General features: G+C 42.6%; 1 protein-coding gene across 2 annotated transcripts in view; it reads left to right on the top strand.

The window, feature by feature from the left end:
• sh3d19 (SH3 domain containing 19) overlaps nucleotides 1–26,930 on the top strand; it is a 205,649-nt gene that overhangs the window by 53,274 nt on the left and 125,445 nt on the right. For both annotated transcript variants that reach the window (XM_078541262.1, XM_078541261.1), the window contains exon 2: nucleotides 25,775–25,820. In XM_078541262.1, coding sequence (XP_078397388.1) covers nucleotides 25,775–25,820 — 46 coding nt within the window. The remainder of the gene's footprint in view (nucleotides 1–25,774; nucleotides 25,821–26,930) is intronic.

Genomic DNA, 26,930 nt, shown 5'->3' with positions numbered 1-26,930 from the left:
TTTCTTGCTCTTTGCCTTTAGGCTGAAAACCAGACTTTTTGAAGCCGGTCATTATTAGTCTGTCATTTTCATCTCCAAAATGGCCAATGAAATGATGGGGGCAAAAGAAGAATAAAAGTTTAAATATTTTTTAAAAATAGAACAAACTATATTAAATGTAAATAGGGGGAAAATAAAATTGAAAATAATTAGAGCAGGGAATTAGTGGGAATGGCAACAAGCTAAGAACAATTTCTTTTTATTATAAAATGCATTTATTTTGTCTTTCCTGATCTTGTCAACTTTGTTACATGATTGTACTCCCGCCAGTAAGTGGTGGGTTCAAGCCTCTTTTCAAGGTTAAAGCACATGAACATCAGTACTGAGGGAATGTTGCATTGTCAGAAATACTGGGTGGAATTTTGTTGAGGTGTTGGGGGTCTCGCTGGCTGGAGATCCAGGGAGAGACCCATGCTGCAGCATTTCGGGAAGGCCCGCCAAACCATGAACCAATCAGAAAGCAACGGGCCTTCCCCTGGAATCAAGAGCCTTGGGGTGGAAGTCTCGCTTACTGAGAGCTGCTGGCCAATCAGAGGCTGGCAACTCTTATGCTCAGCAGCACCCCAGGGGAAGTGATGGCTGCTGCTGGAATGACAGGCTCCAGAGTCCCAGGATCATGGAGCAAAGCAGGCCACAGGTAAGTAATGTTGGGAGGGATTTTGCAGGGTCGGGTCAAGGGGTGAGAGGTGTAGGGGGTTCATCAGCAAGGGCAGGGGTTGGCTCTCAGTGGGCCATTCCACTTCCCGATTTGTTGAGTCCCTTGAACAGGCAATGAGTGCCTTTGATCGAGGGCACACCCCACCCCACCCACTCCAGGAGTTGACAAGCTGGCCACATGGTTGTAGTTGTCATGCATGCCACATTGCGACTGGCTTGCTTGCAGCTGGGTTAATACCAGCAGCAGGGGGATGGAGCCCTTAAGTGGTCATTAATTGGCCACTTAGGACCTCAATTGGTGGCAGAGCAGGAAGCTGCCACGGGCCTTCCCGGCCATAAGTTAATTCTGGCAGAGGTGAGAAGGCAGCAGAGTTCAGGTACACTGCCAATCGGCTAATTAAATGCCTTTCCCACCTCCAAATGCACCTCCAGAAAGAACAAAAGCTTCTTCCCACCATCTTTCAGGTGAAATGTTAAGCCACCTGCCTGCTGAGTTAGATGTAAAATATCTACAGGCACTATTTGAAGGATGAGCAGGCATTCAATCGACATTTTTATTTACCAAAAGTCGTCAATAATCTAATTGCACTTTGTGGGAGTTTGCTGTGTGGAAAATGTCAATTTTTTTTGCCAACAAGGATGACTGTCCTTACAAAGAAAGAAGATGCTACCCAGGCCAAGGTGAGAGAGGTGGTAACTGGTAGCTTAATAGACTAGAAGAATTTACAATTGAGAAGGAAGAGGTGTTAGAAAGGCTATCTTAACTTAAAATAGATCAGGTACCAGGACCGGATGCAATGCATCCAAGGGTACTGAAAGAAGTGAGTGGAAATTGCAGAGGCACTAGTGAATAATCCTCCAGTCTTCCTTAGAGACATGGAGGTGCCAGAGGACTAGAGAATTGCGAATGTTACACCCTTGTTCAAAAAGGGGTGCAAGGATAAAGCTGGCAACTACAGACCTCAGTGGTAGGGAAACTTCTGGAAACTGTAGTTCAGGATAAAGATCAACAGTCATTTAGACAAGTGCAGGATAATTAAGGAAAGCCAGAATGGATTCATGAAGGGAAAATCATATTTAACTAACTTGCTGGAGTTTTTTGAGGAGGTAACAGAGAATGTTGATAAGGGAACTGCTGTTGATGTGGTGTATATGGAATTTCAAAAGGCATTTGATACAGTGCCACATAATGGACTTGTGAGCAAAATTCTAGGTCATGGAATAAAAGGGAAAGTAGGCACTTGGATAAGAAATTGGCTGAGTGACAGGAAACGGTGTTGATAAATGGTTGTTTTTCAGATTGGAGGAAGGTTTGTAGTAGAGTTCCCCAGGAGCCAGTGTTGGGACCCTTGCTCTTCCTGATATATATTGATGACCTAGACTGTGGTGTGCAGGGCATGATTTCAACATTTGCCAATGATAAGATTGGAAATGTTGTCAACTATGATGAGGATAGTCTTGAACTTCAAAAGGACATAGACATGTTGGTGGATTGGGCAGACAAGTGGCAGATGAAGTGCAATGCAGAGAAGTGTGAGGTGATCCATTTTGGCAGGAAGAATATGGTGAGACAGTATAAAATAAAGTGAGACTCTGAAGGAGGTGCAGGAACAGAAGGACCTTGGTGTATTCGTACATAGGTCATCGAAAATGGCAGGGCGTGTTGAGAGAGCAGTTAATAAAGCATATAGTATTTTAGGCTTTATTAATAGGGGCATTGAGTACAAGAGTAAGGAGGTCATGTTGAACTTGTATAAGACACTAGTTAGGCCTCATCTGGAGCACTGCATCCAGTTCTTGGTGCCATGCTTGAGGAAGGATGTGAAGGCATTGGAGAGAGTACAGAGGAGATTCACAAGAATGATTCCAGGGATAAAGGACTGTAGTTATGAGGACAGATTGGAGAGGTTGGGACTCTTTTTTCCTTGGAGAAAAGAAGGCTTAGAGGAGACTTGATAGAGGTATTCAAGATCCTGAGGAGTAAGGACAGGGGAAAGAGTGAAAAACTGTTCCCATTCAAAAGAACATCAAGAACTAGAGGCCATAGTTTCAAAATAATTGGCAAAAGAAGTAAATGTGATGTGAGGAAATTTTTTTTCTCCCAGAGGATGGTTGGAGTCTAGAACAAACTTCCTGAAAGGGTGGTGGAGGATCAAGGTATTCAAAAGAGAATTGGATTGCTACCCTGAAAAGAGAGAATGTTCAAGGATACAGGGATAAGTCAGGGGAGTGGGACTAGGTGGAGTGCTCTTTCAGAGAGCCAGTGCAGACTCGATGGGCCAAATGGCAGCCTCCTGGACTGTAAAGATTCCATGAAAATAAATAATTATATATTAAGCAGTTTGGGGCATTTCTGATCAATGTGATAAGGCCCTACGTAAATACACATTTTTCTGTACTTAATATTACAGGTACAGTTTTGGGTATTGTACTATTAGTGTGTATTTTCAGACACCTAATTCCCAAGCTTGAAAACAGGACTTTCTTTGAATCTGCTGAAAGTCTAATGATTGCAGAAAAAAGATAGCTAATTTAGTGAATACCCTGAACCCATTTGGAAAATAAGTGAAGTGTTAATTGTATGATAATTATATTGCTAGGTGAATTGTTTAATTAAATGCTTGGAGCACATAAATAGGGAATCCCCTGTATCATGGCTATGTTCACGGCTGGGTGGTGGTCCTGGAGAGGGAGCATGCAGAGTCCACTGGTATGCTAGAGGCCTTCAATATTCAGTGGGCAGCGTGGGGGCTTGGATGCATCATCATCATCACCCCCCCCCCCCCCCCCCCCCCCCAAAAAATGAGATTTTAAATGAATTACGTAAGCTTTGTTCTAGTTAGTGCCCTACCAGGGGCTGTCACCTCTCTCCCCCCCCACCCCCACTTTGATTTTTAGTTAAATTTATTGCTTTTGTTTTTCAAAAGAGTCTATAAAAAGGGGATATCAACCAGCACACTTGAGGCCTTCCATGACCAATGGGTGCTGCAGGGTCTGGAGTGCATCATCAACCCCGGAAACAACATTTTAATTTGTTGTTAAGTTTCCTTTAAAACTTTTGTTTTAACTTGTCCTTTTGTTACAGTGCCCCTTTAGGCGGCTGTCAATTAGTTAATTAATTTTTTAATTCTTTTCAAACGAGCATAAATAGGGGATACTGGGACATTAGGTGTGTAGGAAGAGAGCTGTAAGACTGAAGAAAGTCAATAGATCTCTGTAAAGAAAAGCTCTGCAACTTGGTTTTAACTTCACCAACCGGCTTGGATCCTGTTAACAGAGGGTTCTCAGCAGAGTGCATACCTCCACTACACAATGTGAACTTAATGTTGTTTCAATTATGCAGCTCTTCCTTGAGACTCTAACTACGAGGCTGAAAATGAAGCCTTTTTATTAAGAGCTTCCACCTCACTGAAGAGGCTTCAACAACCCGCTGTACAAACTCTGCTCACATTTTGACAGCTGAGACAATCCACAACATTCTAAAACAATCAACAACATTCTAAATCAAACCACCCGCAACAGTGTGAATTTATTCCCTCTCTCAATGTTAACAAATCCCTTTAAAAATTCCAGAAACTGTATCTGAATCCATATCTTTGCCAAAACGTAATCAGTTCTTCCTTGGGCTGTACACTGTGTACCAAGTTTTATTGAAATCCATGTGTTAGCTTTTGAGTTGTATTGTTTACAGACAAGCAGACTAACAAACGGCTGAAAACGGGGGCCCACCTTCAGTGGCAGAGTTAATTAGGGCTTAATTCCACAGTGCTAGATATAGTCGTTTGATAGTACAGAGCTTGAGTATTGCTGAAAAAAGAGACATGTTGTCAAAGCTTTTTGTCTTCATTCATAAGGATAAGCTCACAAGAAATTTCCAACAGTTACAGGGGAATAATAATTTGCGTTGCATGAGAAGAGAGTGCTGATTGGTTGGAAAGAGGATTCTGATTGGTGGAGGCATGGCCATCCTGCATTCTCCATGGCAACGCCTCCACCAATCTGTCCACTTGCAGAGCATGAGGTGGCTTGACAGAGGTGTTTAAGATTTTTGTGAGAATGTGGATCCAGGAAAGTTTTTCTGCTGGCCTAGGATTTGTGGACAAGGGACACTGATTAAAGTTAACGCTCACAAAGGAAATTAAATTTAGGTAACAATGTTTTAGTAAGATGATAAAATTGTGAAATAGCTGATGGTAGCACAGAACACAGCAGCAAATTTTTTTTAAAATGGCACTTGATGAAAGTCATGGGATATAGGGCAATTAGTTCTATCGTCAAAGTAGGGAACTTGATGGGAGGTTGGAAATGGTAGACTGGATGGACCAATGTTCTCTTGCCCAAAACACCTATTGTGCTCCCACATGGAGACCCTTGGCCTTATGTCCCTTCTGCCACATTGGGGTTTGCAGCAGGATGGCCTATATACCGATATCTTTCATGCCTGCTCGCACCTTGCCATCAGTACTGAGCACTGGCCTAGTATAGCCATACATCTGCAAGGAAGCAGAACTAATGGTTCAATGAAACCCTGACTGTTGACTGTAACTGTTCACCAAGTCTGTCAACATTGGAAGAAACAGCCTTCTCCAATCTGGCACTCCAAGCTTATTTGACAGCTGTCCTGGTGTCAGACTTGCTTAGGGACTCTGTCACGCAGGCCTTTGCTGCAGATGTACCTATAGCTGCCACACACTCTCTGGTGGACTCTAGCATTATGATCTCATCCTCCAGTTTGCTGCTGTTGCTACTTGTGAACTCCTCCATTTGAGCTACTATCTGCAATGCATTGTCTTGTATATCCCTCCCACTGCCTGCACTAAAACCTCCAGGCATCATTTTCTTTAAAGAAAAGCAGTCCTGTGATCTAAATCCTCAGGCTCTTCAGTCAAGAGGCAATCTATCCTGACCTTCCAACTAGCAACATCTTCCTCCTGCTGTATGATATCTATCTGTCCTGGGTAGACATCTATGAATTGGGAAGGGATAAAGTGCGGCGTTGTATGCTCGCAGTGTTAGATGCAGTGGAGCCTGTGTCGTCTTCCTCTAGGATTTAGAAAGGAAAAGAGTTAGAATGGTCCCTGACGTTCGACATATACATCACTTTCAGTAGACAAAGTGACATGATGGTTTTGTAATGTAGTTTACTGATAGTTAATGTGGTACATAATAGGATGAGAAGGAAGACAAACTGATGTCATCACAAACTCACTGCTGCCATTTGCTTTTCTCCTTCCTGGTCTCCAACGCCCCTAAAGACGACTTCCCTAGGATTGGGAATGTTATTTTCCCATTGGGGATTAGAGGTGAAACATTTGGGGGCTGGTGACTGTGGCACCTCCATCCTGGCTGTTATGGGATTTCTTGTCCGTGTGGGGAGAGTGGGAGCGATATCACCTTTTTGATATCATTTTCTGTTGTGCATTTATGTGTGGAAATGTGGAATTCTCCCCAGTCAGCCCATGTACACCAAACAGATACTTTACAAGCTTTTTTTGGGACAGCTTGGAGGAGTGAAGGTGGGAAAGCAATACTCCATAATGACTTGCATTGTAAAAAGAGAATGTGTATGAATAAGTGTTGGTCAGTAACAGGACTTGGCTTGATTTTAGTTCCCTCTCCTCAGTTGTCGAATATTCTACTGGCACAATCACTCACAGGAATATTGAGCACTTGGATGAATCACCTTAAACATTAGGAACTATGGAACCACACCCCAGTATGAAATCATTGCTCACAGGAGAGGAGTGGGACAGAAAAAGAAACAGTTGCTGTGTTCTAGAATTTTTGTTAGGAATAATTCTGACCATTTTGAGATCAGTAAAAGCACAGAGAACTGAGCTTTCTACTCTCTGAAAATGAAGATTCCTGGGAATAGTCACAGTTCTAAAAAGAGCTTAAAGTTTAATTGCATTTTTTCAGTAATAATGCAAGTAAGTTTATAATTCAGCTGTGTTTATTAAATACTAATGGATTGCAATGTGTGGATCGAAAACTCTGCAATTCATAGAATCATAGAGGTCTAGAGCAGAGAAAAAGGCCCTTTGGCCCATCGAGTCTGCCCTGGTCAAACATGTACCTAACTATTCTAATCCCATTTTCCAGCACTAGGCCCATAGCATTGAATGCCATGGCATCGCAAGTGCACATCCAAATACTTCTTAAATGTTATGAGGGTTTCTGCCTCTACCACCCTTTCAGGCAGTGAGTTCCAGATTCCCATCACCCTCTGGGTGAAAAAATTCTTCCTCACATCCCCTCTAAATTTAAGTGCCCTGGTTATTGATCCCTCCACCAAGGGGAAAAGTTCCTTCCTTTCTACCCTATCTATGCCCCTCATAATTTTATACACCTCAATCATGTTCCCCCTCAATCTCCGCTGCTCCAGGGAAAATAACACCAGTCTATCCAATCTCTCCTCATAACTAAAACTCTCCAGCCCAGGCAATATCCTGGTAAATCTCCTCTGCACTCTCTCTAGTGCAATCACACCTTCCTATAATGCGGACGCAATACTCTAGCTGTTGCCTAACCAGCGTTTTATACAGTTCCAGCATAACCTCCCTGTTCTTATATTCTTTGCCTCGGCTAATAAAGGCAAGTGTCCCATAAGCCTTATTAACCACTTTATCTACTTGTCCCGCTTCCTTAAAGGACCCGTGGACATGCATACCAAGATCTCTCTGATCCTCGGTACTTCCCAGGGTCCTTCCATTCATCGTGTATTCCCGTGCTTTGTTTGTCCTGCCCAAGTGCATCACCTCACACATCCGGATTAAATTCCATTTGCCACTGATCAGCCCATCTGACCAGCCCGTCTATATCCTCCTGTAATCTGAGGCTATGCTTTTCATTATTTACCACCCCACCAATTTTTTTGTCATCCACAAACTTACTGATCAACCCTCCTACATTCAAGTCTAAATCATTTATATACACAAATAGCGAGGGACCCAAAACTGATCCCTGTGGAACCCCACTGGATACAGGCATCCAGTCACAAAAACACCCCTCGACCATCACCATCCACTTCCCGCCACTCAGCCAATTCTGGATCCAATTTGCCAAATTGCCTTGGATCCCATGGGCTCTTACCTTCATTGTCAGTCTCCCATGGTGGGACCTCATCAAAAGCCTTGCTGAAGCCCAAGTAGACTGTGTCAAATGCATTGCCCTCACCTACACACCTGGTCACCTCTTCGAAAAATTCAATCAAGTTGGTCAGACATGACCTCTCCTTAACAAAACCATGCTGACTGTCCTTGATTAATTCCTGCCTCTCCAAGTGTAGATTAATTCTGTTCCTCAGAATTGCTTCCAATAGTTTCCCCACCACTGAAGTTAGACTGACTGGCTTGTAGTTCCCTAGTTTATCCCTTCCTCCCTTCTTGAATAACGGTACCACATTGGCTGTCCTCTGGCACCTCTCTTGTGGCCAGGGAGGTATTGAAAATTATTGCCAGTGCCCTGCTATCTCCTCCCTTGCCTCACTCAACAACCTGAGATACATTTCATCCGGGCCTGGAGATTTATCTACTTTTAAGCCTGCCAGACCACTTAGAACCTCCTCCCTTTCTATGCTAATTTCTTTAATTTATATCACTTCTTCTGCCTAATTTCCATACCCACGTCATCCCTCTCACTTGTGAACACTGACACAAAGTATTCATTTAGAACTCCACCTACATCTTCCGGCTCCACACACAAATTGCCACTATGGTCCTTAATGGGCCCTACTCTTTCCCAAGTTATCCTCTTACTCTTAATGTACTTGTAAATTAACTTTGAATTTTCCTTTATTTTACCTGCCAATTTTTTTTGATGCCCACTTTTTGCTCTCCTAATTTCCTTTTTTAAGTTTCCCCTTACACATTCTATACTCCACTAGGGCTTCCGCTGTTTTGAGCCCTTGGTATCTGCCATAAGCCTCCCTTTTTCTCTTTATCCAATCCTGTATATCCGTTGGCATCCAGGGTTCCCTGGATTTGTTGGTCCCACTCTTGGTCTTTGCTGGAATATTTTGATCCTGTACTCTCCCTATTTCCTTCTTGAATGAGTCCCACTGCTCTGATGCAGATTTACCTAAAAGTAGCTGCTCCCAGTCCACTTTGGCCAAGTCATATCTGATCTTATTAAAATCGGCCTTCCCCCTATTTAGAACTCTGATTTCTGGCCCATTCTTGTCCTTTTCCATAACAACCTTAAATCTAATGGAGCTATGATCACTATATACAAAATGCTCCCCCACTGATATCTCTACACTTCATTCCCTAAGATTTAAGTCCAGGACTGCCCCCTCTCTTGTACAAAATAAAAACAGAATTACCTGGAAAAACTCAGCAAGTCTGGCAGCATCGGCGGAGAAGAAATCAGTCAACGTTTCGAGCCCTCATGGCCCTTCAGCAGAACTGAAGCATAGTTTCAACAAGGGAGAAATATAAATTCGTTTAAGGTGGGTGGGGGGGAAGAGACACATTGAGGGTGTGGTGTGAGCAGATAATCAAAAGATGTCAGAGACAAAAGGGTCAAAGAGGTGTTGAAGGTGGTGGTCTTTGTCTGAGAAAAGTGCTAATTAAGAATGCAAGACAGGATATTCAAAGTACAGCTCTAGTGGGGGTGGGGTGGAAAGACTAAAGGTTTTAGTTTTAGATTTAAAAATAATGGAAATAGGTGGGGAAAGAAGAATCTATATAAATTATTGAAAAAAAAGGCGGGTGGGGGGGGGGGGGGGGGGAAAGAAACGGGGTGGGGATGGGGGGAGGGGGAGTTTAAGATCTAAAGTTGTTGAATTCAATATTCAGCCCAGAAGGCTGTAAAGTGCCTAGTCGGAAGATGAGGTGCTGTTCCTCCAGTTTGCGTTGGGCTTCACTGGAACAATGCAGCAAGCCAAGGACAGACATGTGGGCAAGAGAACAGGGTGGAGTGTTAAAATGGCAAGCGACAGGGAGGTTTGGGTCTTTCTTGCGGACAGACCGCAGGTGTTCCGCAAAACGGTCGCCCAGTTTGCGTTTGGTCTCTCCAATGTAGAGGAGACCGCATTGGGAGCAACGAATGCAGTAGACTAAGTTAGGGGAAATGCAAGTGAAATGCTGCTTCACCTGAAAGGAGTGTTTGGGCCCTTGGACGGTGAGGAGAGAGGAAGTGAAGGGGCAGGTGTTGCATCTTCTGCGTGGGCATGGGGAGGTGCCATAAGTGGGGGTTGAGGAGTAGGGGGTGATGGAGGAGTGGACCAGGGTGTCCCGGAGGGAACGATCCCTACGGAATGCCGTCAAGGGGGGTGAAGGGAAGATGTGTTTGGTGGTGGCATCATGCTGGAGTTGGCGGAAATGGCGGAGGATGATCCTTTGAATGCGGAGGCTGGTGGGGTGATAAGTGAGGACAAGGGGGACCCTATCATGTTTCTGGGAAGGAGGAGAAGGCGTGAGGGAGGATGCGCCGGATATGGGCCGGACACGGTTGAGGGCCCTGTCAACGACCGTGGATGGAAAACCTCGGTTAAGGAAGAAGGAGGACATGTCAGAGGAGCTGTTTTTGAAGGTAGCGTCATCAGAACAGATGCGACGGAGGCGAAGGAACTGAGAGAATGGGATGGAGTCTTTACAGGAAGCGGGGTGTGAGGAGCTGTAGTCGAGGTAGCTGTGGGAGTCGGTAGGCTTGTAATGGATATTGGTGGACAGTCTATCATCAGAAATTGAGACAGAGAGGTCAAGGAAGGGAAGAGAAGTGTCAGAGATGGACCATGTGAAGATGATGGAGGGGTGGAGATTGGAAGCAAAATTAATAAATTTTTCCAGGTCCCGACGAGAGCATGAAGCAGCACCGAAGTAATCATCGATGTACCGGAGAAAGAGTTGTGGGAGGGGGCCGGAGTAGGACTGGAACAAGGAATGTTCCACATACCCCATAAAGAGACAGGCATAGCTGGGGCCCATGCGGGTACCCATAGCCACACCTTTTATTTGGAGGAAGTGAGAGGAGTTAAAGGAGAAATTGTTCAGTGTGAGAACAAGTTCAGCCAGACGGAGGAGAGTAGTGGTGGATGGGGATTGTTGGGGCCTCTGTTCAAGGAAGAAGCTAAGGGCCCTCAGACCATCCTGGTGGGGGATGGAGGTGTAGAGGGATTGGACATCCATGGTGAAGAGGAAGCGGTTGGGGCCAGGGAACTGGAAATTGTTGATGTGACGTAAGGTGTCAGAGGAATCACGGATGTAGGTGAGAAGGGACTGGACAAGGGGAGAGAGAAGGGAGTCAAGATAACGAGAAATGAGTTCCGTGGGGCAGGAACAGGCTGACACGATCGGTCTGCCAGGACAGTTCTGTTTGTGGATTTTGGGTAGGAGGTAGAAGCGGGCCGTCCGAGGTTGGGCGACTATCAAGTTGGAAGCTGTGGGAGGAAGATCTCCAGAGGAGATGAGGTCAGTGACAGTCCTGGAAACAATGGCTTGATGTTCAGTGGTGGGGTCATGGTCCAGGGAGAGGTAGGAGGAAACGTCTGCGAGTTGACGCTCAGCCTCCGTGAGGTAGAGGTCAATGCGCCAGACAACAACAGTACCACCCTTGTCAGCGGGTTTGATGACAATGTTGGGGTTGGACCTGAGAGAACGGAGTGCAGTGAGTTCAGAGAGAGACAGATTAGAATGGGTGAGAGGAGCAGAGAAATTGAGACGGCTAATGTCACGTCGACAGTTCTCAATGAAAAGATCAAGAGAAGGTAAGAATCCAGAGGGAGGGGTCCAAGTGGAGGGAGAATATTGGAGGTGGGTAAAAGGATCCGTTGAACGGGGAGAGGACTCCTGCCCAAAGAAGTGAGCACGGAGACGAAGACGGCGGAAGAAGAGTTCAGCATCATGCCGAGCCCGAAATTCATTGAGATGAGGGCGTAAGGGTATGAAACTAAGTCCTTTGCTGAACACTGAACGTTCAGCATCGGAGAGGGGAAGGTCAGGGGGTATAGTGAATACGCGGCTGGGGCTGGGATTGGAAGATGGGGTGAGGACGGAGGGACAAGCAGGGGTGGAGGGTCCCCGATGGGTGTTGGAGTCGATGAGTTGTTGGAGCTTGCGTTCCTTAGCACTTGAGAGAAAGAGAAAAAGTTTCTTGTTGAGGCGACGGATGAGGCGAAGAATAAAATGAAACTGGGGGCACGCGCAGCTTTGAAAAAGGGTGCGGCGGTGCTGCTGGAGGGAGAGGTCGAGTGTGTTCATATGGCGGCGCATGGCACTGAGTGTGGATCTCAGAATGCAACGGGAACAGCAGTCCGAGAAACGTTTTATGTCCCGGAGATACCTGTAATCCTGGGTGGGTTCGAAACAAGAGGGATGGAATTTCAGTTGAAATCCACGTGGGGTGAGTCGGAGACGGAGACAGTCACTGAGAAAGGAGATATGGCTGTGAAAGCGGGTTTTAGTAAACACCTTGTCAAACACCAGGAGAGAAATGGAAAGCAATGAAGGTGAGCAGGGCAGAAGAGACAGTCGGAAATCCTGTCGGAGGACAGAACCATACTTCTTCCAAGAGGGCATTTTTTTGAAGAGAGGTGGCAGTCAATCAAACACAAAGATAAAAACAAAAAGCTAAAAGCTACTGCGGATGCTGGAAATCCAAAACAAAATAAAAACAGAATTACCTGGAAAAACTCAGCAAGTCTGGCAGCATCTGCGGAGAAGAAATCAGTCAACGTTTAGAGCCCTCATGGCCCTTCAGCAGAACTGAAGCATAGTTTCAACAAGGGAGAAATATAAATTGGTTTAAGGTGGGTGGGGGGGAAGAGACACATTGAGGGTGTGGTGTGAGCAGATAATCAAAAGATGTCAGAGACAAAAGGGTCAAAGAGGTGTTGAAGGTGGTGGTCTTTGTCTGAGAAAAGTGCTAATTAAGAATGCCAGACAGGATATTCAAAGTACAGCTCTAGTGGGGGTGGGGTGGAAAGACTAAAGGTGGACCTTCTACATACTGGCTTAAAAAGCTCCCCTGGATGCATTTTAAGAATTCCGCTCCCTCTAAACCTATCACACTATGATTAACCCAGTTAATGTTGGTGCAGTTGAAATCCCCTACTATTTCTACCCTATTATTTTTACGCTTTCCTGAAATTTGCCTACATATCTGTTCTTCTATTTCTCTTTGACTGTTTGGGGGCCTATAGTACACTCCCAGCAATGTGATCACCCCTTTTTTGTCTTTCAGTCCTAGCCATATGGCTTCATTTGAAGAGCCTTCTAAGATGTCATCCCTCCTGACTGCTGTAATTGATTCCTTGACCAATATTGCGATACCCCTCCTCTTTTACCTCCTTCCTTGTCTCGCCTGAAGGCCCAATATTATCCTGGAATATTGAGCTGCCAATCCTGCCCCTCTCTCAACCATGTCTCTGTGTTAGCAATTACGTCATACTTCCATGTGTTAATTTGTGCCCTCAACTCATCTGCCTTATTTGTCAGACTCCTTGCATTAAAATAAATACCATCCATAATAAATATAATCTCCCTGGCCCTGAAAACTTAAAACCTCTCAATTACCCATTTTTCAAATATTCATCTAAATCTTCCCGAACTAGTTCCACATTATCTAGATCTGTATGAAAATCATGGGTTTTCTGAAAGACTACATTCAGTTGTGAATATTTAATCAACTGAGAACTCATTATCAAGTCATGTTTTTGTAATTGTTTCTAAGGTGATAAAAGAATATAGTCAAATATGTTCTCTCTTTGATTCCAACAAATAAAACTAAGTCTGCACCTGTTCATAAGATGATTGTTAAACAGAGGTATAGCGATGAGCAATTTTGAATAAGAATTACACTTTGTTTGTTCAACGTGGCAGCTGTGGATTTCTATTTCATTAGTTTAAAGAACACCTGTCTGGGAAAACTTAATAACCCATATCCATTTATGATTGGCAAAAAGGATTCATTATTAAACCAGTGCCATCAGCCATCTTCAGTTTGAAGCCCTGCTTTGAAACCAAAAAATAGGACACATGGGAATCTATTTAATGAAAAAGTTGACAGCACAATATCCCACAAACTCATCCCAGTAGAGCAGATTTTGTCAATGTGGGATTATTTCAATGACTATTTAAGATCTAAGGATGGAAAATGAGATAGGTAGCTGTATTGTTATAATATTCTAAGAATATGGATTTAAACAACAAAACAAATTGCACTATTGCACCTTTAACATCATAAAAAAACATCCTAAGGCACTTTACAGGAGCGGTATCAAGCAAAGCCAGGTGTCCAAAAGCTTGGAGGGAGGCTTTACGAATGACTTCAATTGAAAGAGAGGTAGAGGGGTTTAGGGAGGAAATTCTGGAGTTTAGGGCTGGAGGCACGATGGCCAATAGTGGAATAATTAAAATCGGCAAAATTGGACAAGTGCAGAAATCTGAGGGTTGAAGAGCTGGAGGAGGTTTCAGAGACCAGGAGGAGTGTGAGACTGGAACAATATGAATATAAGGATGAGAATTTTAAAATTGAGGCATTGCTGGACCAGGAACCAATGTAAGTTAGCGAATACAGGGACTGCAGTGGTTCAAGAAGGCAGCTCACCACCACCTTTTCAAAGGCAATATATGCTGGCCTAGCCAACAACACCCACATCCCATAAATGAATTAAAAAAAGATTCAAGAGTGTTAGCAGCAGACGAGCCTAGGCCAGGGAAAACTGGTGGTGGTGTTATGGAGGTGGAGGTAAGAAACCTTGGTGATGGAAAATACGTGGGGTTAAAAGCTCTACTCAGGATTAAGTGAGATGCTGAGGTTGTGTACGCTGAGGAAGCAGTTCAGCTTCATATAGTGGCCAGGTAAAGCGATGGAGTTGGCTGATAGGGAACACAGTTTGTAGTATTAAAATAATTTTGGTCTTTCCAATAATTACTTGGAAGCTATACTGGATGTCTGACGAGCAGTGTGACAAATTAAATGTGGCGGGTGGTATTGAGGTAAGTCTGACATTTATGTTTATTTTCATTTAACTACAAAATTAATTAGGTGTGTGGTTGGGTTTATTAAATATTTTATGGTATGATTTATGTGTAATGTATTTTTTCGTTAAACTTTGTTAAAACTTTCTGGATTACTACTTCATGGACACCTTGGGGATAATTTTAACTTGTCAATCAGGCTAACTATCAGGCAGGAAACCTGCAGAAAATGTTTAAGACATTCTACTGTTAATTTCAGTAGGATATCCAGGAATCTTTTACTTCCCGGTTTCCCTCCTGGAATATCAGGGCTCTTGTGCCTATGGTAACTCAGTTAATTGTGTCTTTAGATGGTGAGTGTTAGTGGGCTATTTCTCCACAAGTGACAGCACACTGAACCTGATTTTGTCTGCACGCAATCGCCACATAGATACATTCCCACAGGGGCCATTTTTCGATGATTGGAATGAGAACCTAACCAAGAAAGCTGAGATTAATTATGGTCCCCCCTTGCCCACGATCAAATTAGGTCAAGGGTCAAACTGAGGATCTTTCAAGTCTGGTTCAGTTAAAATCATTGAAATATTTACTAGAAAGTGATTTAATTGTCACAAATTGTGAATTCTATTCAGAAATCATTTTAAATTTCCTCCATTTAAGATCCTTAAATGAACAGCACTTGCATAACAAAATTGAAATCTACTCTTTTAATGGGTTCCAATTGAAGTGCGAGGAATTAACAAGATAGAGGAATGTCTTCACAGTCTGTCCATGGCTTTTACACTTAGGTTATTTGATATGGAACAAATGATTTCAAAATTTGTTACAGCTGTGTAAACTGAAAAAGTTACTGAATAAGTTTAAAATGAAATAGTAGTTAATGTTTCTGAATAATGATTGAAAGTTCTGAACAACATGATTCTGTTACAACAGAGGAAAAGTGATGATTTGTTAAGCCCTAAGCATTGTAATTTCCATGCAGTTATAAAGTATAATATTGATTTTAATTTTGATTTTCTTAAGATACATTTTACGTTTAAATTGTGGAAAGACTGGGATAGATTCTGACTTTGGGCAATGATCTAAATCAGGTGATAGTGAATTGGCTGCTCTTTTTAACACCCCCCACCCCCCAACTTTTATTTTCATTTGGTTTCGAAATCTATTCCTGTGTCTCTAAATGTCTTTCACAAAAGCCAGACAATAGAAGTAATTCTGAATTCAGCCATCCTGTTACATTATAGAAAGAAGTGGATTTAAGAAAAATTCTATCTAACCTCCATAGTTCAAATGTAAGCTAATAGCAGCTGGCCTCATTGAATTTTAATTAATAGGGGCTTCCTGTGACACACAGCTTGTATTCATCATTAAACAAACATTGTATCAGATTTATTGATAAAACCCATTTGATTTATACAGTACTTAGAAATTGATTTTGTCTTTTATTAGTCAGAATTGCATATTATAACAAAATGAAGAGCTACGCATGCTGAATTTCTGAATTTAAAAAAACAGGGAATGGAAATGACAGGCCTATTAGCATCAAACCCATTATTATTTGGCAATGTTGTTGCCATTGGCATCCTGCCATCTATGAGAGATGGTGGACACGCAGCAAATGATCCATTTAGATGGGGTGTTTTCATTTGGTGCACCTTTGCTGATGGCTGTGAAGGCCAATCCTTGAGAGAGAGAGAGAGAGAGAGAAAGAGAGAGCTCCTGCCACAAGCACTGCATGTGAAGCTGCTGAGTGATGTTGTGGGTTGTTGTTTTTGAAATAAAAACAAAAAGTGCTGGAAACACTCAGGCCTGGCAGCATCTGTGGAAAGAGAAACAAAGTTAGCGTTTTGAGTCCATATGACTGTTGTGTTTCTCTTTCCACAGATGCTGCCAGACCTGCTGAGTGTTTCCAGCATTTTCTGTTTTTATTTCAGATTTCCAGCATCTGCAGTCATTTGCGTTTATTATTTTGTTGTTTTTGACGTTGGCACCTGTTGCCAATCTGCTGTAGCTACTGGTTGTCGTGGTGGTGCACGCCTGTCTACAGAAAGTGTCCCATTTGGCTGACTCATGAAACGCTTATGGGATAACACTAAGCTGCCCCTTAGGACCAAGCTGAAGGTTTATAAGGCCTGTGTTCTCAGCACTTTGTTGTGTGATTGTGAAACATGGGCGACTTACAGCTACTAGGAAAAGACGCTCACTAATTTCCATCATTGCTGTCTGTGGCACATTATGGATATCTCCTATGTTGTGAACAGTGAGAGAGAGAATTACTGAAATCCCTGTTCCCTTCCCTATTCTCCATAATCAGTAAACATTTGAAAGGAAGACATGTGTTTCTTAACCCCTAAGTATGTGGATAATTTGAATAACCGGCAGCAAGCTTTTTGTGGGTTTAAGTAAAGAGGATTGTTTATCCACGTGCTCACCCCAAATCTAACATTCGCTCACGTAGTCACAGACACAAACACACTCTAGGAAAGTTTAGTTAAAGAGAATAATACACATTTACAAGTTATAAATAAGAGTTCAAAATTCACGTGATTGTCCTGCTGTGGAAAACATGTGTTACAGGCCTGATGGAAAAGACGTCTTTATTCCTGAAGTGCAGTTTACGTAAGTTCAACAACTGGAGTCGTGTGCTAATGTGGTTTTTGGGATTCTCTCAAAGAGATGGACTCTCTGCAGGTCACAAAGTTAGTTGCTTGTAGTTTTATTACCAGGTGGTCAAGTTGCTGTATTGGTGGACCCAAAAAGGAACAGGCTAGGAGACCTTGCAATATTTCAGCCTCTGATCCTTAAGGCATAGATGTTACTGCCCTTTATGCTGCTGCTGCTGTCTTTCTGCAAACAGCACTTAAAGATTAAAATGGAGACCAACATACCATATGACTTTTCACAGTTCCCTCTTCCAAATATTGCGTTGGTCTTAGGTTGATTAGCTACAACCTGGTTTATTGTTTGAAGACATCATCTTGAAGGAGGTTGAGGCAATCACCATCTTTTGTTTTAGAAAAACCCATTCAACTCAGGAATGTATATTGGCTGGTCTCAGGGTATGGGTAGTTGACATCTATTAGTCTGGAGTGTATCCTTTTGTCCTTGTAAGACAAGGTGGCAGATTTTGAATTCACAGATCAGGTCAGATGACCTTCAGTAGCTCTCTTTGCAGCACATAGTATCCATTTGAAAAGAAAAGTCAGTTCCAAAATGTTCTAATTTAAAATATGAACTTTACTCTAAAGTTATTAAAAACTGACATGCCTTTACTGGGCACAACACCTGGCAGGTCAAAATCACATGCAACAGTCCTCTCAAAGGCCAAGCTCCCAATTATATTGGCACTAATCAAACAGAGGCAGATTCGGTGGATCAAGCATGTCTGCAGGATGGAAGATGGTTGCATACCCAAGGGCCTTCTGTATGATGAGGTATTCCCATTATCGTTTGATATATTTGACACAGACATTTCCCTGTTTAGCTTGGTCAGCCTGTGAAGGGGCTTACCTCGCTTCTTTTTGCAGGAAAGGTTTCTACCGGCAATCTTGACTAATCTCTGTCATACAATATGGTATGTTACCTATTTATAGAATTTTCTGTATTTATTTGACATTTTAACATCGTCTATGCTATCTTTATTTGGAAATTTGCATAGGGAGTGTTTGATTTTATCTGGAAACCATTGCTTTGTTAATTAGAAAGTTGTATGCGAGACGGATTCTTAGATGAATATCTGAGAATCCCCAGAGCTAGCTTTGACGCAATAGAAATTAAAAGAAGGAAACTTGAGTGTCCTTTCAAAACTGTCTTTCTGGCCAGCTAGGTGTTGGAACACAATGGTTGAAAAGAATCTGGGTCTGTAATCTAATTATCTCTTCATAAATTTGATGCAACATTCAAACTAAAAATCAAAAGACATAGGGTAGAATCTTGTTGGGGCGTCTGGTATCTCTGCCTGCTGGCTGGAAAGCCGGCGAGAGACCCCCACTGCCTCCTTTCGAGAAGGCCGCTTAACCACAAGCTAACCAGGCAGTGGTGAGGCCAGCAGCGGGCCTTTCCCTGAAGACCCGGGGGCCAGAAGTCTCACCTACCAAGAGCTGCGGTCAATCAGAGGCTGGAAGCTGTTGTGTTCAGCAGCGTTATAGGAGAGGTGGTGGCTGGTGCAGGGAAAAAACCTACTGGAATCCCAAGATCACAGTGACCAAAGCCACAGGTAAGTAATGTGGAGAAGGAAATTCCACAGGGTGGTGGTCGTGGGGAGAAGGGTGTAGGGGGGTTGGCAGCAAGGACAGGGAAATGGCTCTTGGCAGTCCCCCCTTCCCGATGTCAAGTCCCTCAATCAGGCTCTGAGTGCCTTTGATCAAAGGACCACCCTCCCCTTCCCCACAGAGGTGACAAGCTGCCCACATAATTTAACTTGTCAGGCATGTCAACAGGCCCACCTGCCACTGGGTTAATACCACCAAGGGCGAGATGAGGCCCATAAGCCTCAATAGGCAGGAAGGTCAACCATGAGCCTTCCCACCCAACGCTTAATTCTAGTGACAGCGGGAAGACAGTGGAATTCCAGTATGCCACCATCCTGCTGAATTACATGCACTTCCTGGCTGGCTACCAGAGAACGCAGAAGATCCTGTCCCAAATTTTTAAGGGTAGGTAAACCATTATAACAGTTCTTCTTTGTGTTTGATGTACTATTTGTCAATAAATCTACTAGTTACTTTAGTCTCTAAAACTACCAGTTCAAAAGGTAGCAGCATTCCAAACCCTGTTTTCTCTCATCTCAATTTCTCTGCTCTTCTCACCCATTCTGACCTGTCTCTCTCTGAACTTACTGCACTCCGTTCTCTCAGGTCCAACCCGAAAATTGTCATCAAACCCGCTAACAAGGGTGGTGCTGTTGTTGTCTGGCGCATTGACCTCTACCTCACGGAGGCTGAGCGTCAACTTGCAGACACTTCCTCCTACCTCTGCCTGAACCATGACCCCACCACTGAACATCAAGCCATTGTTTCCAGGACTGTCACTGACCTCATATCCTCTGGAGATCTTCCTTCCACAGCTTCCAACCTGATAGTCGCCCAACCTCGGATGGCCCGCTTCTACCTCCTACCCAAAGTCCACAAACAGGACTGTCCCGGCAGACCGATCGTGTCAGCCTGTTCCTGCCCCACGGAACTCATTTCTCGCTATCTTGACTCCATTCTCTCTCCCCTTGTCCAGTCCCTTCCCACCTACATCCGTGATTCCTCTGACACCTTACGTTAGATCAACAATTTCCAGTTCCCTGGCCCCAACCGCCTCCTCTTCACCATGGACATCCAATCCCTCTACACCTCCATCCCCCACCAGGATGGTCTGAGGGCCCTTAGCTTCTTCCTCGAACAGAGGCCCGAACAATCCCCATCCACCACTACTCTCCTCCATCTAGCTGAACTTGTTCTCACACTGAACAATTTCTCCTTTAACTCCTCTCACTTCCTCCAAATAAAAGGTGTGGCTATGGGTACCCGCATGGGCCCCAGCTATGCCTGTCTCTTTATGGGGTATGTGGAACATTCTTTATTCCAGTCCTACTCTGGCCCCCTCCCACAACTCTTTCTCCGGTACATCGATGATTACTTCGGTGCTGCTTCATGCTCTCGTCTGGACCTGGAAAATTTTTTATTAATTTTGCTTCCAATTTCCACCCCTCCATCATTTTCACATGGTCCATCTCTGACACTTCCCTTCCCTTCCTTGACCTCTCTGTCTCAATTTCTGGTGATAGACTGTCCACCAATATCCATTACAAGCCTACCGACTCCCACAGCTACCTCGACTACAACTCCTCACACCCCGCTTCCTGTAAGGACTCCATCCCATTCTCTCAGTTCCTTCGCCTCCGTCGCATCTGTTCTGATGATGCCACTTTCAAAAACAGTTCCCCTGACATGTCCTCCTTCTTCCTTAACCGAGGTTTTCCACCCACGGTCATTGACAGGGCCCTCAACCGTGTCCGGCCCATTTCCCACGCATCCGCCCTCACGCCTTCTCCTCCTTCCCAGAAACATGATAGGGTCCCCCTTGTCCTCACTTATCACCCCACCAGCCTCCGCATTCAAAGGATCATCCTCCGCCATTTCCGCCAACTCCAGCATGATGCCACCACCAAACACATCTTCTCTTCACCCCTCTGGCAGCATTCCGTAGGGATCGTTGCCTCCGTGACACCCTGGTCCACTCCTCCATCACCCCCTACACCTCAACCGCCTCCCACGGCACCTTCCCATGCAACCGCAGAAGATGCAACACCTGCCCCTTCACTTCCTCTCTCCTCACCATCCAAGGGCCCAAACACTCCTTTCAAGTGAAGCAGCATTTCACTTGCACTTCCTTCAACTTGTCTACTGCATTTGTTGCTCCCAATGCAGTCTCCTCTACATTGGAGAGACGAAACGCAGATTGGGTGACCGCTTTGCAGAACACCTTCGGTCTGTCCACAAGCATGACCCAGACCTCCCTGTCGCTTGCCATTTCAACACTCCACCCTGCTCTCATGCCCACATGTCTGTCCTTGGCTTGCTGCATTGTTCCAGTGAAGCTCAACGCAAACTGGAGGAACAGCACCTCATCTTCCGACTAGGCACTTTACAGCCTTCCGGACTGAATATTGAGTTCAACAATTTTAGATCATGAACTCTCTCCTCCATCCCCACCCCCTTTCCGTTTCTTCCCCCTCCTTTTTGTTTTTTCCAATAATTTATATAGATTTTTCTTTTCCCACCTATTTCCATTATTTTTAAATGTATTTCCACCCATTGTTTTATCTCTACCTTTTAGCCTTTTTAGTATTCCTTCACCCCACCCCACCCCCACTAGAGCTATCTGTACCTTGTTTGTCCTGCTTTCTACCCTTAATTAGCACATTCCTTTAGATAATATCACCACCTTCAACACCTCTTTGATCCTTTTGTCTGTGACATCTTTTGGTTATCTCCACCTATTACTGGCTTCTTGTCCCAACAACCGCCCCCCCCCCGCCCCCCTCCCAGCCCTTAAACCAGCTTATATTTCACCCCTTTCCTATTTTTACTTAGTTCTGTTGAAGGGTCATGAGGACTCGAAACGTCAACTGAGCTCTTCTCCACCGATGCTGCCAGACTTGCTGAGTTTTTCCAGGTATTTCTGTTTCTGTTTTTGTTTTGGATTTCCAGCATCCGCAGTTCTTTGCGTTTATCTCTGTTTTCTCTTGCTGACCTCAGCAAGAGAAGAATAAAGACAAGGTACAGTTTCTTGTCATAAAGGACAAAGTTAAATTTCAAAGCTGCTATTTATTGGATTATTGGAAGAGAAAGCAATTTTTAAAAAATCACAGAACTGTCCAATTTCACAATGGTTGTTAGCTTCTGTTCTGATCCCCATGTGGGAACCCTCATCCCCACCCTCCTCGCAAATGAAGAAATTGCCAACAAGATTCCATTTTTGGTAGCTTTTACTTTAACATGAATCAGAGCCAATCCAAATTAAACATGAAATAACAGGCAAATGATACTTCAAACAAAAATGTGAATTTTACTTTAAATAGACAATACAATAAAGATACGCCTCTCATAACCAGAAGCTCTTGCATCACTCCCCGCAATCATCTGACACCACTTGCAATTCTAAAGTTCTCTAACTCGGCCTCTGGTATGTAAGATCTCTCACTTTCCTACTCAATCAATTTGGCCCTCAAGTCACATTCATTGGCAGTCGTTTTCTAACTGAGGGCCCCAGAGACAGTCGTCATCAGATTGGCACACTCCTATAGAACCTCCCTAGCTAGGTTCACGGCGGGCTTGATGGCACAGATTCTCCAGAGACTCCTTTATTCCAAACCTTTAATTAACTTCGTTAAAAATCCTGATCAGCTCAGGCAAAACTCAGCTGCAGCAAAATTGTCCAATTCGTAATCCCTGCTATAACTCTGTCTTCGTCTTTCCATTCTGTTTAACTGTATAACACTTGCTGTTCCTTGTAGAAGTACCTTGTGTTTGTTCTCCCTCTGCTACAGCTCTCCTTTGTCTGCAGCTCTCCTCTTTTTGTTTCTGGCCACATGGATTTTGGTCTTAACTTCCTATTGGCACCTCTTCTGGTCAAGGGTTGCTAGGTCACATGGACCAGTATTTCTTCTTCTTGAAGAAAATTACAGTTGATTCGTTTACAATTAATGCAAACTCTCAAAAATCCTTTTCAAACAGTCTTAAAAACAATTACAGACTCCACAGACATTTTAAAGCAATTACAAATTTTGCTTACTGTACTGCTTCCGGGTCAAAGGTTGTCACAGCTTCAAATGACCTCATCAGATTAACATTTAGCATGGAAAACCCTTTTGACCTACTTAAAGCTCTAGTGATTCTGGATCAAAAAAGTTATTGTAGGCTCAGTAACTACAATGTTTGAGCTTTGGACCTAGGTAAATTTGATCTCTGCCCCAATCTTTGCAGCCCAGGAACACAAGCAGATTATAGTGCCCCTAAAAGTATTAACAATATCACACCAATAACATGCCATGTAACATGGTTACACTTTTTGTTATTGTGCTCACTCAAAAATAAGAACTAAAGATAAAGAGTTATTTTGGTTGAGATTTCTCATGAGATGGATTCTAAAATTGATGAATTAATTGCTGCTTTTCATTGTAGACTTTCTTTTTCAGATGAGGTACTGTCAAATTGGAGGAATGTGATTGATTTAGTTTGAATCCACATGTTCTTACAATCTTGCTGATTGCCTACAATATGGTACATTTGGTACAATATAATACATCTGAACACTAGACTCATTACAGTCAACAGACTGTGGAGTCTTTCAGTGGACTGGATTTGAATTCATCCCTGAGAGAAGCAGTTAATGTTTAACCAACATTATCACCAGTCCCCTGCTGTTGTTGTGATGATCAAATCCATAATGGCAGTTGAGAGAGAGGCTAGTCTAGATGAAATTACTGGAATCTGCCATGTTGATGGGAGGCACAGTGTGGCAATGTCCTGCAAAATACCTGAAGCGTAAACTAGTAGCAGGACAGAAATATTGAAGAGCTTCAGAAACCACTCTGCAAACTTTACTTTTCAACTAGGTTGAAGAGAGCCATGAGCCCCTCTGATAGATTGGCTGGTTAAGAAAATGGGTAGACCAAGAGGGCCGAACTCTGTACTGAGCTCATGAATCTCTGCCAGGGTGACAAAGGTACTACGGTTGACCTGACATGATAGCCTGCAAGTTAGGCAGGGGATCGTTGTCTGATATTAACATTTCTCTTCACTATTCAGCAATCTTTAATAGGTGTGCAAGTATGTGGTTTTGGATAGAGATGAGGCTTGGTGATGATGCTGTATATGATCAAATAGAATGCCAACTCTCACTGTTTAGGCTTACTCTCATTGTCTAGCAAGGGATCCATGACTTCAGGAAGGAAGAGAGAAAATTGGCAGCAAGAATCTAAAGCAAAAGCGAAAAAGATGAAGTAATTTTGTCCACTGGTGCAGTTTAAATGGGTTTGAAAGTGTATTTTAATCCCCTTGTTTTGCACTGATTTATGGCAGTTATGCTTCATTTATGATGTTGGATCAAAGGTGGGAAATGCATGGAAGTAAGCTATATACAACACAAGCCAAATGATGCGAGAATCTTATAAAACTGTATTGAGTGCTAGCCTAGTCATTGGCTTTCTATATCACATCACTGGTAAACTTACAGTTGAAATTACTAAGATTTTTCAGTTTGTTCACTATTAATTTTATTTATGTCTGTTCATAAAAATTGCCATTGTGAAAGTTATTTCTTCTTTAAAAAGAATTAACTTATTCATCTAAGTTGAAACTGAATTATTCTGGACATAAGGAATTTTATAAACCATACATAATGGCATTATTCCAGTAAATTTTTTCACAATCCCTGGAGATCATAAATGGAAACAGTTGTAGTTCACCATGATGCCACTATAATATTCTACAATCGATGTATCAATGTAGTCAACTATATTTTTTAAATGTTTTATGTACTGTGCAGTTCCTGTAACTAACTATGCTGGAAATTTTATGTATATATTTACAGTAGGATGCTGTATGCACTTTATAATAGAAGAATTATATGTAAACATTTCACCATCATAGTTTGTTGGTGAATCAGTTGAATCACGTGATACAATTTTCTTAGTAACAAACCTCAAAGTCAGACTTTGACAAAAAAAAATTAAAAATTATACATTTTGCAGTAACCCGATGTATAATATCAATTGAAATGTTTCTGTCTTTTATAACCTTCATCAAAGGTTTTAGTTAAAGGCCTCAGCTTCTCCCAAAGCTCGGAACAGCGACTCTTTATGCTGAAGGTAGATCCCACAGTCTGAGCATGTTCAATGGTGTATGATTTCCCATGGTGCATCAGTAACTTTTCAGCTAGTAAATGATGGAATGCTTTTGTATGACAAAACTGATGTGATTGTGTTTCAAAATTATTTGAAGAAAAGCCGGAGGACAAATTTCCAAATGTTTTATTGATGGTTATTTAAAACATTGTGTGTGCACGTATATGAGTGAGGCAGACAGAAATAGTTTTTTAAAATGGAATATACGGAGCACAAACCTGTTGTAGCTTCGGTTGATGTTTGGACTCTGGACATTCTATAAACTGGAAAGAGTAAAATACAGTGTATTTCCACATCTTAATTTTAGTAATGGTTTAAAAAAAACAAAAGATGAATTTTAAATACAAACAGAAGTCTTATAATTATCACCTACATTATGCTGATGATGGAAAATATAAACAATCTAATGAGACTCACCATTATCAGGAGATAGCAAGTGAGTAAACTGCACAGTAAGGGAGAAATTAGACCCTATTTCACCCATTTTCCACCCAGAAACTAATGGGCAAAAAAAGTCAAATTTAAAAGTTGCAGAGGTTTCTTGGAAAGTTGTTAAACCAACTGCTTGAATCTGACAATAATGGGTTTTTATGGTGCACCTTCTACTAAAATAGACTAATTAACAAGATATTTATTTGGTTTTTAACCACTTGTGTGCGTGCTGAATCCCACAGTTCATCATATGGAATAATCTGTTTGAATTGAAAAATGTAAATTACATGAATCCAAAATGATCCTTTTTTTTGTGTGTTGTTTACAGGTCGCTCCGATAGAAATAAACCAGACCAGTCATCCCGCAACTCTAGGTAAGGGAAAGAATGAGCTGGATGTATGGAACATGTTATTATTTTTTTCCACTAATCCCTTGAAGTATGTTAGACAGAGAAAGCAATATGGTAACTGATAGCATTGTATGATACCGTGTCTTCACAAAGGAACTAGTTTAAAGAAAAACATTTACTGAATTAGATTCTGTTTTGAATTATTATTTGTTACAGTACAATAGAGGTCAATTTAGAGCAAATGTTTCCTGACATGTTTATAGTATCTACTGTCTATTTATTTTGCAAAGTAAAACATGATGTGCAGTGAAGATTATTTCAGTTAGAATTATATAATGATTTATATAATGAGCCAAGTGGAATCATACTATGGTTGCTACAGATTCAGTTGTGAACCAGACAGCCTTGTTTCAGGCCAGCTAATTTGATTTTAAACAGGACAGCCTGGAATTTTCTAAACTGTAAGCCAGATACCATTCTTTAAATTAAATTTATTTTCCACTGGTCTATTATGATGCAATGACATTAGTTAATAAGGACTTCAGTAAATTTTCATCAGCAGCATACAGCTTGAGCATTAATCTCACCCCTTGCCCTATCCAGCATTTGAACTTTGCAAAAAGGTAAAACAACCCAAACTGATCTTAGGCTCAGGTGACTAAATTTCCTGACTTAGCTCCTTTCAAAATGATAAGATGGAGCAGAGCAGGGTGTTACTCTGTGACTGAACTGGAAGAGGGATTATTAATAGTGTAGATTCTTCTACTCATTATGGTCCTGATCAATTGTACCTCAAGTTAGATCATCTCACATTGTCCTTGTTATAACTGAATTGCCAGTTAGAAGCCATGTTCCATTTGTTGTGGTCACTTAGTAAAACATGCTGTTGTAGTATGCTACTTAGACTGTATTTGTAGGAAGTATACACAGGGTAACTGCATTTCATCTAACTTTAACCTCTTTGCGTGGGGGTGGGCTGGTGAGGATGCCTCTGCTTAATTTTATTGTGCACATATTAAATGTTAATTTAGCACTGACGATTTTAATGGATGCCAATTCTGTCCTCATTTGTTTCTATGGAAACTTGATTTGCTTGTACGATAGTGTCAATATTTATCCCTCAAACAACATCAC

Source organism: Cetorhinus maximus, chromosome 1, assembly GCF_964194155.1.
Source record: "Cetorhinus maximus chromosome 1, sCetMax3.hap1.1, whole genome shotgun sequence".
Lineage (NCBI taxonomy): Eukaryota > Metazoa > Chordata > Chondrichthyes > Lamniformes > Cetorhinidae > Cetorhinus > Cetorhinus maximus.
This window is presented reverse-complemented; position numbering and strand designations above follow the sequence as displayed.